The sequence below is a fragment of the Syngnathoides biaculeatus genome, chromosome 17 (assembly GCF_019802595.1).
Source record: "Syngnathoides biaculeatus isolate LvHL_M chromosome 17, ASM1980259v1, whole genome shotgun sequence".
In the NCBI taxonomy this organism is placed as follows: Eukaryota; Metazoa; Chordata; class Actinopteri; order Syngnathiformes; family Syngnathidae; genus Syngnathoides; species Syngnathoides biaculeatus.
The window spans coordinates 16,356,846-16,369,744 of record NC_084656.1 but is presented as its reverse complement, the minus strand read 5'-3'; the positions used below and the strand labels follow the sequence as shown (position 1 = coordinate 16,369,744).

The window sequence follows — 12,899 nt, the reverse complement described above, 5'->3', positions numbered from 1 at the left end:
CACCTGGTCTCTTTCCATTTTTCATTTTGTATAGCAGCATGTCAAAGCAGAAAAATAGTTGATCCTCTGCTGGCTTTTTCAAAGTAGTAAAACCAACTGTGTGTGCATGGAACTTTGCTTTTCAGTTGATGAAATGGCGGTTATGGCCTGCACAAGAATCCGAGCAAAGATTGAGCTTTTTGCCCAGATATTTAGTTTCCACAAATTCTCGTACACTCTTAAGCATCAATGTACTTAATATGTGCAAATGTTAACGTCATCATGAAATTTAATTGAACTTGTAAACTATTAGTGCCCCACGGCTTGCACTTCTGAAATGGGATAGCCCCAATAGCAACTCCAGCTTTAATTCTGAAAGCTCAAATTTGACCTTGGAAGATTTAGGGTCACGTTTAATCCACTGATGGATGGCAACCATCTTTTCAGCATCCACCTCCAGCACTCCACACTGTTGTTCACAGATGGAGCGGCACTCGAACAGAGGCACTCTGCAGACTTGCCAGGAAACTACATTATATTGTTTTGAAAACAATGTTGTTTTTTACGAGGAATCATCATTATTTTCATGAACATGCATGCATCCACATAAAATTTGTTCTCAGCATTTACCCATCACAGTGACTACACACACACTTGTTAGTGGATCACACTGGGGCATAGACCAGATGAAGCGCCCTGGGAGCATGATCCACTGGGGCATAGACCAGATGAAGCGCCCAGGGAGCATTTCATGGTACCAATGTTTTGTTCAAGGACTCAAAAGCCTTGAGTCCTGTGGATGGTCTCGTCAGGGGCTTGGTCCCCCTCGGTGGCAGGCGATGATCTTAACCACTGGGCCACGGCTCCCCGTGGACATGGGTGTGCCTGTCATTCAGAAGAATAAAATCTTTACAGAAGACAATACCTTGAGTGGGAAATTACCGAGAGAGGGGTTTTTCCTGGTTTAACTAGGTCATTTGATGTCCACGCTCTATTAAGACCGCTTATTTTCTCAAAGTGCTCAGTCTTTGGTTGTCACAGATGAAATGAAAACAATAGCCATTCTTCCAGTGTGCTGATACAGTTGTGGTGAAAAGTTGACGTACACTCGTAATGGGCATGAGCGTTATAATAACCGATAAATTCAGAATGTGCCGTTGTTTGCAAATGGCTCCAAATGACTTGAAATGAGTTTAAAATTGTTCTCCAGTCAAGCATGATCACTAAAGTTTAAAGGGCTTTGCCCTGCCAAGTTAAGAGATTCGAGACACTTCCAGGTCTCCTTATTAAAATATTTAGGTGACTCCATGTATATATTAAAGCCTGTGTGTATAATGTAGACCCTGTTGGGGGGAAAAAAAAAACAAAATACATTCAAACCTTTGACCCAGTTCTTATTTGTGTTCTATAGTCATTCCAGTCTGTATAAAGAATGATGTAAATAATTAAAAGTCCCAAAATGGCATCCCCATTAAAAGTCTGTGTGGCATGTGTTTTATTTGAATAGGATTTGTAAAGCCATAACCAAGACATGCATCTGACTTCAAATAATCCACTAATAGCACTACACTGAGCTGCCCTGTTATCCTGACTATCCCACTTATACAGACTTTACTGCTGGTGTATGTTACACTGAACAAGAAAAACAAGTGTACCATCATGCCAAGGGACGATGTACATGGCACATACACGTTTTCTACCCAGCCTGCCGTTTAGTCTCTTTTACCTTGCTCATGGCCCTGTTATTGATTGTATTCTGAGAAATAAGGCATTTGGGAATTTCATTGATCTCCTTCACATCAAATTTACAAAGCGATTGTCGAATTCAATTAATTAATATTTCTTTTGTCTTTTGGTATAAATACTGAAAGACCTCAATATAATTGTGACTCAAAAAAGATGATTCCCTGACTGATATTCTATGCTCTCATTCTGCTTATAGATGCAAGAGGCGCTCTCTGTTCTGTCTGATCTACCGCTGTCGCAAACGTCCTCTGCAACACCTGCGTATCTTCAGAATGAAAGGTCTCACACGGCGAGCCGAGGAAGCCGTCGCAGCAGGGAGGCGCCGTCCTCATCGCACTACTCTACATCTCGAGGCACAGACAGAAACTCAAAAAAAGCCAGATACAGAGACAGTGATCGGGAGAGACGGCGAGATCGAGAAGACAGAAATAGAGACAAGGAAAGAGAAAAAGACAAAAAGAAGAAAAAACACAAGAGGAGGTCACGGTCAAGGTCCACATCGAAGCAAAGGAGCAAACACTCCCTTTCCAGTTCTTATAGGAGGTCGCACAGGTCACGGTAAGAGTCATAAATTCAGTCATGTTTGTATTTTATTTATCAACCATAGTTCATGGAAAGTAAAGGATACTGCATTTGCTGCCCCCCACCTCTTCAAAAATATTGTCAGATCATGTATTCTGAGCACGCAGGTTATAACAATCATGACAGAAATAGCTACTAATTTAAAGTAATTAAATTACTTCACATCTACCAAAACTTAAGAGCATTATTTGACATAACGGCGGGATGTTTACATACAACAGTTTGTGGTAGCACCAGCTTGCTAGGCAGGATCACATTTTGTTGGGTGCTTCTGAGCCATATCATATTAAAAGTTACATATTTTCCAGACGACGGTGCACACCGGATATGCCACGTCTACTTTTTTTTTCTTTCACTAAGCGTGCCTGACCATACGCCGCAGGTATATACAATACGTTGTGAAATTAATCATACAGAGAGACTTTGTATCTTTATTTACGTACCTTGTTTCCAAACAGAGACTGTAACACCGCAGTAAAACTGCGGTGTTACATAACAGAAAAATTCGTTTTTATTCATCATCCTCCCGTTGACTCAAATCACTAAAGTGAACCGCAAAACTTATTCCATTTGTGTGTAGCATAATCGCTAAATGCTGCTTCACCATGTTTGCCTTGGACTCTGCGAACCACTTTGACCTGAGTCTGTCGATTTCAGAGCCCTATTGGGTTTGTTTTCCGTAAGCATTTCTTTCATATATTCAAGGACCTAGACCATTTAGTGATTTATAGACCAATAGCAGAACTTTAAAATATATTCTAAAGCTGACTGGAAGCCATTGTAAGGACTTTAGAATTGGAGTTATCTGTTCTGACCTCTTTTTTCTGGTCAGAATCCAAGCTGCACCATTCGGAATGAGCTGCAGCTGTTTTATGCTCTTTTGGGGGAGTCCAGTCAGAAGACCATTACAGTACTTGACTCTGTAATTTCATAATTGATGGGTGGTTAGGCACCCTAGGGACCCAACTATTTGTATACAAGCAATTAATTTTTTTCATGGTGTCCCCTTTACAACAAATTAGAATGCCATTTTTGTGGAAATGCAGAAAAACTGCAAGAATAGCTGACTGCAGAACTTCAATATACATGCCCTAAACAATGCAGACTGCTCACATCAAGAGGAATGCTAATTATTGGAGAAGATGCCATTGAGACATAATGTGAAGTCATCTTACATTGGCAGGTGCTGTGGTTTTAATTTGTTAAAAAAAAAAAAAGTTCAAATGGCCTCTGCAGTTGACGCTTGAATTCTGTTGTGTGTGAAAAATAGCTACTTCGAACTGAGGTCAAACTGAGGTAATTGTTACCACTCTCTTTGGGGGGCCGGGGCCGAGTGAATAATTTGTATTAATGACACACATAGCAGCTAATATGGGCACAGTATCTATTAGAGGGATGGCCACAATTTAAGGGATAATGGTATATTTTATTACATAGTTCATTTTCACTGTCGGAATGTTCTCTTTATTTGCCATAAGATTCTCAAAACAAATGACTAACTTTTTGTAAATCTGTTATTTGGTTTCCTTCTGGGTGGTAAACTCTTTCTTACTACCTAATCACAGCTTCTGGGGAAAGAGGTCAGTCCTGGGTGCGTCTCTTGAGCTCTATTTTAATCTGTCTTTGTCTGTTTGACTAGATCCCGCTCACGCTCTCCAAGTAGAAGGGGCCGCCAGGGCCCGTCATCAGCACGAAGGCATGATGTCAAGGATCGTGAGTACCATCATCAGAGCAGTAGCTCTAGCCTGCCCAGGGAACTTTCTACATCCAGGTGAAGCTACTAGCTCAAGTTCACACCTGCATTGCACTTCCTTCGCAATTACATACGGCCCTTTATACTATACCCAGTTCTGGAATTTTAAAGTTGTGCTTTAATGGTTTGAAAAGTGCTGATTCTTTTTCAGAGCAAAAGTCTGTAAGACTAATTTGCTAGAAGGAGCAAACATATGGTCATCAAACACTAGATTAAAACATACCTTGGTTTTTCTCCCTCTTTCGCAAAACAGCTTTGTTTCATAACACCGTCTCTTTTAATGTGATAAGTCTCAGACTCAGTCTGTAGGTACTATAAATTAGTATGCGAACATATTTTGCCACTGCTGTAAGATGGAGGAAAACCTTAATATTGATTTTGAAGTTTTTCTTCAGTAAGGAAATGGTTGTTCACAATTTCCATTTTGTATATTTTTATTCATTTTTCATTTTAGATGATTCAGTTATGTAATATGTATTTACATTGTGGATGATAGAAACGCTTTTAGCAACTTCACTTCATGTATTCTCAAGGGGGCCTTGGTTTGAGAAACTGAATTTGTTCGACACCTAAAGAGTAAGTTACACGTCATGGTCTGCCCTGATGTATCCCTTACCTTTGCAACAGTCACATAAATTTATTGAAAGGGGAATTTAACTTTATGCTAAAATCAACAATGAATCGATAGAAATAATCAATCAAAACAATTGTACCCTTAGGTAAGCTAAGGAAATTTATTTGTATAGGATATTTCATACACAAGATAACAATGCCTTTAACATGATTAAAAGCATTCAAATACAAAAATAAACAAACACATTTGAAATTAAAAGTACAATAAACGGGTTTTACTGCAAGAAATAACACTGAAAAATGGATGTACTCTAAAACGCATGTCAGGTTTTTAATCTGAAGTTAAAAACACACATCACCGCTGTTGGAAAAGTATTCAATGTTTTTGCACCATAATAGCTTCATGCTGCTTCACTATGTTTGCTTTGGACTCTGCACTCCACTGTTTGACCTGAGTCAGTCCGTCTCAGAGCCCTCCTGGGTTTGTATTTCATTGTTTTCATGTATATCCTGTATTGATTACCTAAGCCATTTAGTGATCTATAAACGAGGAGCAGAACTTTAAAATCTATTCTTAAAATGACTGGAACCCAGTGTAAAGACTTGAATTGGATTTATATGTACTGACCTCTTTGTTTTGGTCAGAACCCAAGCTGCAGCTGTTTAATACTCTTTTTGGGGAGGCCAGTCAGAAGACTATTACAATAGTCAGGTCTTCTTCTTTTCCTTTCGGCTTGTCCCGTTAGGGGTCGCCACAGCGTGTCATCTTTTTCCGTCTTAGCCTATCTTCTGCATCTTCCTCTCTAACCCCAACTGCCCTCATGTCTTCCCTCACCACATCCATAAATCTTCTCTTTGGTCTTCCTCTCGCTCTTTTCCCTGGCAGCTCCATCCTCAGCATCCTTCTACCAATATACTCACACTCTCGCCTCTGAACATGTCCAAACCACCGAAGTCTGCTCTCTCGAATCTTGTCTCCAAAACATCCAACTTTGGGTATCTCTCTAATGAGCTCCTTTCTAATCCTATCCAACCTGCTCACTCCGAGCGAGAACCTCAACATCTTCATTTCTGCCACCTCCAGTTCTGCTTCCTGTTGTTTCTTCAGTGCCACCGTCTCTAATCCGTACATCATGGCCAGCCTCACCACTGTTTTGTAAACTTTGCCCTTCATCCTAGTAGAGACTCTTCTGTCATATAACACACCAGACACCTTCCGCCAGCTGTTCCAACCTGCTTGAACCCGTTTCTTCACTTCCTTACCACACTCGCCATTGCTCTGGATTGTTGACCCTAAATATTTGAAGTCTTCCACCCTCGCTATCTCTTCTCCCTGTAGCCTCAATAGCCAACAACAACAATTTATTATTTATTTATTAGCAATAGTCAAGTCTACTTGATACAAAAACACACATGGGCTTCCCTTGGTCTGCTTGACTCATGCAAGCCTTCATTCTAGATATGTTCTTCAGATGGTAAAATGCAATAAGTAATTATTGATTTGATATGACTGTTGAAGGTCAGGTCACGACACCAAGGTTTCGAACTTGGTCTCTGCTTTTTAAAGATAGTGAGTCCAGGTATTTACGAACAGCAGTCATTTTTTTTCTTCATGGCCAAAAACAATTATCTGTTTTGATGTGGTTTGATTGAAGAAAAATTTGGCTCATCCAGGTATCTGCTTTAGGCAGTGGCACAACACCTCAATTGAACTATAGTCACCTGGAGGCACTCCATCTGTGTGTCTTCTGTATTGCTATGATATTCAAGTGATGGTACTGTCCCATTTACAAACATGGATACACTTCTGTCACTGCCTGGTAGCTTGATAATTAGCTTTAGTTTGTGTTGTGGCTTTCATCAGTGGAGCGACGCTCTGGTGTATAATTTCTTGCTTAAGACATCTTGCCCTTATAAAGGGTATTTTAAACTGACATCTGACAAGCTGCATTTAAGTTTCCTTTCGTTCTTTTCCTTTCCAAGCCGGGGACAGTAAAAAAAAAAAAAAAAATCCTTGTAAAAGGCAAGCAATTGCAATTGAATCTTGGAAAGTACAAAGATTATTTGTCACACCGATTACAGGCCAATCAGATCAACAAACTACTGTGCAACACAACCACAAAAGAGTGCAAACGCATGCAAAGGCCTTTTTCCACCAGTAGATGGGACATAGATTATTAACGAGAAATAGAGAAATTTAATTTCCCTAAGTGAGCAATTATTTTCTGAATCGAAATGTGTCCTTGTCTATTTATTATTTGTATAGAAAACACATTTAGGCCAGACTGTATGTCTGGAACAAATGAAAACAATAGGTATGGCTGTAACCTTGCCTGCCGTTTATAAAATAAGAATGTGATGTACTTGTTTTGTTAGCATGCCTTTATAGACTAGTTCTTTCGTGTTGCATGTTTTTTTTTAAGTGGAAAAACGACCACCCCAAACAGAGCTCATTAAAGCTGAGTCAAGCTGAGCCAGAACTGTGCAAAAGAAATGTGGTATTTGAGTCACTATGGTCTCAATAGACCTGTCTACCTCCCAGAATTATCATTGTAGTTTATGATATGACCTATTCATTAATTACTGTTTCCACTTAGTGGAACCTTCATTGAATCTTGGCTACAACTGAGTGATTTTAATGGTCTTATTCAGACGTTACTTTACGAGTGTGCACATTTTTGTGCTATGTTCAACACCAAGTTGTTCACATTGCATAGCTGAGTGGAAATTTAGCACTTGCCATAGTGGTGTTTATGTCAATTTAAACAATAGTAAAATGAGGAAATTAAAAATGCTTGTTTATTGAAAGACAAAACATGGCCAATTTAGGATACCAAAACTGTGACACTTTTGATGTCACATACACAATTAGCATAGGTTTTGGCCCGCTAACAATGACCATGGCACACCTCTTTTAGGCAATTTTAGTGTCTACTTCTCTGTCATATTTATCATTTATGACTGTGACTATGAGGGCATAGTCATGTCGTTTTATGTGTGTGTGTGTCTCCCTACTAGTTGGTTTGTTGTCAGATTGTAGCAACAGAGACAAATCGGGAGTTCAATACTTATCACCAAGAAAACCCTCTTCTGATCGTCTAATGAAGTAACGGCCAGTTCCGATCAGACTGGTGCGATTCTACTTTGCCTGTGCAGTTGAAATTGTGCTGTACAAAAAGGAAGGGTTAGTGATTGCTTTAAATAGTTTCTGGTCAGTCTCTCTCTAAAGCTTAACAAGATGAATATGTTAGATCTGAACCTTCATTTTCACAAGTCAGTTCATCTTGTAAGGTCTTCGGGGGGGTCCATTAGTCTGTTATTGATGGATGCGCTGCTCATTTTTAATTATTGTTCCCTTCTGTGCTCATGAAGGAATGGTTTTATGCTCAGGTTGTGAATTCAAACAGTTGTCAATCACAATTGTGGCTGAATTAAATCACTTGTAAAACCCCTTCAGCGCTGTTGCGCCAGGAAATGGAACAGTTGGCTTATGTCAACATCTTAAGTATTTACAAATATCAAATCAATAACCGGGCTTTTTATGATTAATAAATCACATGCCCCTTGGCACAGTGACAGACATCTTCCTGTTTTCTGGAGAGTGGGAGCGGATGTTAAATATTGGTTTTTCTCAAGGTTATATTGAGACAATGGGAGTATTTGGGGAAGAAAAAAAACGTTATTAGTGCATGTGCATTATACATTTTAGTGTGCAACGTGTTTTAGTAGACATCCTCACAAGACATTAATTTACACAGTGGCACTTTGCTGAACGTAAAAACCCATCTCCCATCCCAGATGAATTACTGCTGTGTATATTCAAAATGTTCAAGAGCCCTCTATTTGTCACAATTATTTCACCTAGGTCCCCGCTTGTAAAAAAGAAGAGCTCCATGTCCTTAGGAACCAAGAAAGTGGCAGGTTCCTCGGTTTCCCCTTACCAATCACCCAACAGAGCTTTGTCCCGATCTTCAAGCCCCACCTCCAGCTTGGCCCAGTCCAGGTGAGCCGTTAGTTTGCTTTCCCTCTTTAAACTATCCTAAAAAAGTCTTTTATTTTACTAATCCAGTTAACCAATTATCATTCAACACATAATTGGATTAGCATCCATAATACCATTTGGTGATTCTTGTTGAAAACAAGGAACACATTCAATTACAAGACTAGTCAGTAATTTTCTTTCGGCTTGTCCCTTTCGGGGTCGCCACAGCGTGTCATCTCAGATGAACGCACATATAAGTTTGGCACAATTTTTACGCCTGGTGCCCTTCCTGAGGCAACCATTCTCAGGGAGTGGACTATCGGTGCTAAAAGTAGTAAGCTGCATCTTTTGATTTTGTTCAAGTAAATTTAACCTTTATTCTCAAACTGTGGTAGGAGGAGCAAAATTAAATAGACAACTTTGCCGGAGTGCTATCTCTTGTCTGCTTTTAATAAGAAGTAAGACGTGTTATAACAAGTAACAATAGAAAGACGAAGTTGCAAATACAGTAGTGTCAATAAGTTTGACCCTGCGTGTTTTGTTTTTTTGCATACTTGTTACACTTAGATACGCATCACCAAACAAATTTAAATCTTAATCATAGACACCACAAGTAAACAAAAGGTAATTTTTAAGCGAATTGAATTTTTTAAGTGAGGGAAAAAAATCAAAGCCACATTTTCAAGCATGAACTACATTTTTTAAGGTTAAGCCACAGCACTGCAAGAGGATTCGGATCAAGACTTTTACTATCCCACTCCAAAATCTTAATTTTGTTTTTCTTCAGCCATTCAGAGGTTTGTTTGCTGGTGTGTTTTAGATCATCATCATCCTGCTGCAGAACCGAAGTTTGTTGCAGCTTGAGTTCATGAACAAAGGGTCGGACGTTCTGCTTCAGGATTTTTTTTTTCAGTGGACAGCAGAATTCATGGTTCCAATCATTATCAAAGCAAGTGTTTTAGTTTCTGAAGTAGCAAAAAAAAATAAAGCTCCAGACCATTACACTACTGCCACTATATTATACTGTTGGTATAATGATTGTATTTTGGAGTTCTCGTTTTACTTTTATACCAAAAGTAATGGGACACACACATTCCATAAAGTTTTTTTGTTTCATCAGACAGAGTAATTTCTCAATTCACAGACCTTAACAGAGGCGAATGAGGCCTGCAGTTCATTGAATGTTGTTTGGGGGCCTTTTGTGACCTGTTGGATGAGTCATTGATGCGGTCTTGGAAATATTTGGTTCGTCGGTTACTCCTGGGGAAAGTTCACTCCTATTTTTTTCGACGTTTGTGCAGAATGCCATGCATTATGGTTTGCTGGAGTCCCAAACCTTTAGAAATGGTTTTTATAAGTTTAGATAAGATCTCAATTACTTTATTTCTCATTTGTTTTCTGAATTGGATGTCTGTGTGATGTCTAGCTTTTGAGGATCTTCTAGTCTATTTCACGTTGTCAGGCAGGTCCTATTTAAGTGATGCCCCAGGTGTGGCTAGAGTGACATATGCAATAATGTGAATCAGGAAGAGTGCAAACTCTTGTTCACCCCACTGGACATTCACAACGATTTGAAATTAAAGCATCCTGTTAAATGGACACTTCCTTCAAATAAATACTCATACTATAGGCAGTTGAATAAACTGCTCCAACTACCTTGTTAACGTGTACATTCTACTCATGTAAAATCATTTCATCAGTAGGGCACGTAAGTGGTGCGAATGTGCACTGACAATAAAACCACCAAACTCATATGTATCACTACGCATTTGCATTCCAAGAATTTTTTTGTATCCTGACCAATGTTGACCTTTTTTGATGTGATAGCTCATATAGATGCTGGTTTATGAATTCCTTGATGACCTTTCTACTCTCTCTTCGTCTATTTGAGATTCCCTTTTTGTTTTGAACATTTTGGATCATGCATATTGTATGACTCCTTCGGTTTGCCAGATCGCTTTCTTTCTCTTCCTCCCTACTCTGCTTTTGCTTTCGAATTGCACGTCCTCTCATCTGTTTGCAGGGGACCTTCTCAGGAGAAAGAAGAGCCTGTCTCCTCTTCCATAGTGTCTGCTGTTCAGTCCAAAATTACTCAGGTATTGTGCTCCTTTCTTCTATCCTCATGCCTTCTGTTGAACTACACAACCTAAACAAGTAATTACTTCCACTGATGTAAAACAACCAAAGCTTGACATCATTTTCATTCCTTCTCAAAAATTGTAAAATTATCAGTTTACCAAATTTGAATATTGTGTAAATGTACATGTTCGACTCAGTAAATTTTTTTAAGTATTTTTTCTGTGTGGTGAGAGTTGAGAAAGAGAGTGAAATAGTTTGTAGAGGATCCACACTTGTTTGTGATAGATTTTTCAATCGTAAGATATGTTCCTTCACTCAATAAAGGTCGGGAATCACTGACCTATAGAATGTGTTAAGCCAGTGCATCGCTTTTATCGGAACCTCATTTGGAAGAGTGACACGAATGACACTCGCTAAATTGACAGAATGCCATGGCAGGAAAACATCAGGAGAAAGCTTGGATAGACGTGTCAGTTTTGATCACTTGAACAAAGAAGTCCAAACGAAAAGCAAAAGACTGGGCATCTTTTAAATACTACAACTGTCGACTCAATTGGTGGTGTAGTGCATGTAATATGCGCCGTAGTCCTTCTTTGTAAACCCAACACATTAGTCAGTGTACGTGTGCTCTCACTCACCTAAATATGCTGTGACCTTGGTCAACACTCTCCGCTCTGCCCTGTTTAACTTTACTGTGTCAAATATATGGCAGTCATCACGCTGCTTTCTATAATCTGATGCGCACGCACAAATCATTCATAGGTGAAAAAAATAGTTGTATTATTTGTAGAAAACTTTAAATTGGAATTCTTGGTGAACAAAAGGGAAAGCCGATAGTAGGACTTTTATGTCACTACTCGTGTTTCTCCAATCGAGTTTCCAATGATGACAGTCCAGGTTCATCACCGTTCCGAAACCACACATCTGGAGCTCATTGATTGCGGCAAATCACATTTGTTTCGCCAACTCACCGTTCCTTTTTCTTGTATCACACCATGTCTCCCCAATTCCTGCTGTTCTCTGCCGAGTGACTAGTCACATGTACTTGTTAAAACTTAAGCCCCCACCTGTGACGTTTTACAAACACACCCTGAATAATTCAACACCTTCTAATAAATAGCCTTGTTGCTATTCAACTCATCCCGCCTCATCGCCGTCATGTTTGTCGTTGCTTTCTCTGCTCATCCGCTGTTGTTGGTTTTTTTCACATACATTGTTATGCATCCATCATGCAGAATTTTATATTGCATACATAACCTGCACTTCATCAGTTTTATTTGTTTTGTCCTTTTTAGACTATTATTTTGACATAGCTAGGTTTAAGGGCTCGCCTGGTTAACCCCAGAAAAAACAGGCAAATGGTTTATTGAGGCAGTGCGGGGTTTTTAATGAGTTGAGAATGAAACTGGCTGGTGTCCCGACTTTGTATCGCTATCACAAAGTAAGAGTGGGTTGTTATATTGCAAAGATACGGCAAAAGAAGCTCACTTCTATAAAGCCTGTCACACACTGCCTTTGCACTGCATTGGAACATCACAGTCGCCTGTTCCACTGAAGAAGAAGACAGAAGTCACCAAAGCTGGACTGACTTAATGGACATTTTACGTTAATGAATTGTTGTAATCACGATGATGGTGTTTTTCCACATTTATTTAAGGATGAAGTAAAAAGAGAGACAATTAGAATATCAGCCGTTTTTAAATGTAATTTTTATAATTACAGTACCAGCAAAATACATCTTCATTTTATTTATTCTTATTTTTTGATTGTGTTTATCGTCTGTTGGCAATTGGCTTATTAGAAATTGAATGCTTCTGCATCGGAGTCGCTGAAGTTTAAGGAACCAATTTCCTTGGTCTCTAAATGGTTTTGGTTCCCTTATATGCTAATAAAGTCTTGATCGGTCTCACTTATTGTCTCAAAGTGAGTAAACAGCAATTGGTTTTAAGCAATTCCTTCAAGGAAAGGTAAATCGAACCTTCCGGAAACTGACTAAGTAGCTTGATGGAGGTCCCAAGATGACTGCCAGGATGGCAGTAGTTGCAGGCACATGTAAAACAATAATCAAAGGTAGAATAATAAATGTAGTATATAAAATCCTGCAAGCGGCTCTGTATGCCAGATCAACGGTGCCTGGTGGCTTGACTCTTGCACACCTTGACATTACGTTCTCACACTGGGAGGAAGAAAATGTGGCTACAGGCG

General features: G+C 39.3%; 1 protein-coding gene across 2 annotated transcripts in view; it reads left to right on the top strand.

The window, feature by feature from the left end:
* The window catches only part of sfswap (splicing factor SWAP), a 38,474-nt gene that overhangs the window by 23,237 nt on the left and 2,338 nt on the right, over positions 1 to 12,899 (top strand). For both annotated transcript variants that reach the window (XM_061801351.1, XM_061801352.1), the window contains exons 15-18: positions 1,922 to 2,283; positions 3,947 to 4,078; positions 8,499 to 8,636; positions 10,639 to 10,711. In XM_061801351.1, coding sequence (XP_061657335.1) covers positions 1,922 to 2,283; positions 3,947 to 4,078; positions 8,499 to 8,636; positions 10,639 to 10,711 — 705 coding nt within the window. The remainder of the gene's footprint in view (positions 1 to 1,921; positions 2,284 to 3,946; positions 4,079 to 8,498; positions 8,637 to 10,638; positions 10,712 to 12,899) is intronic.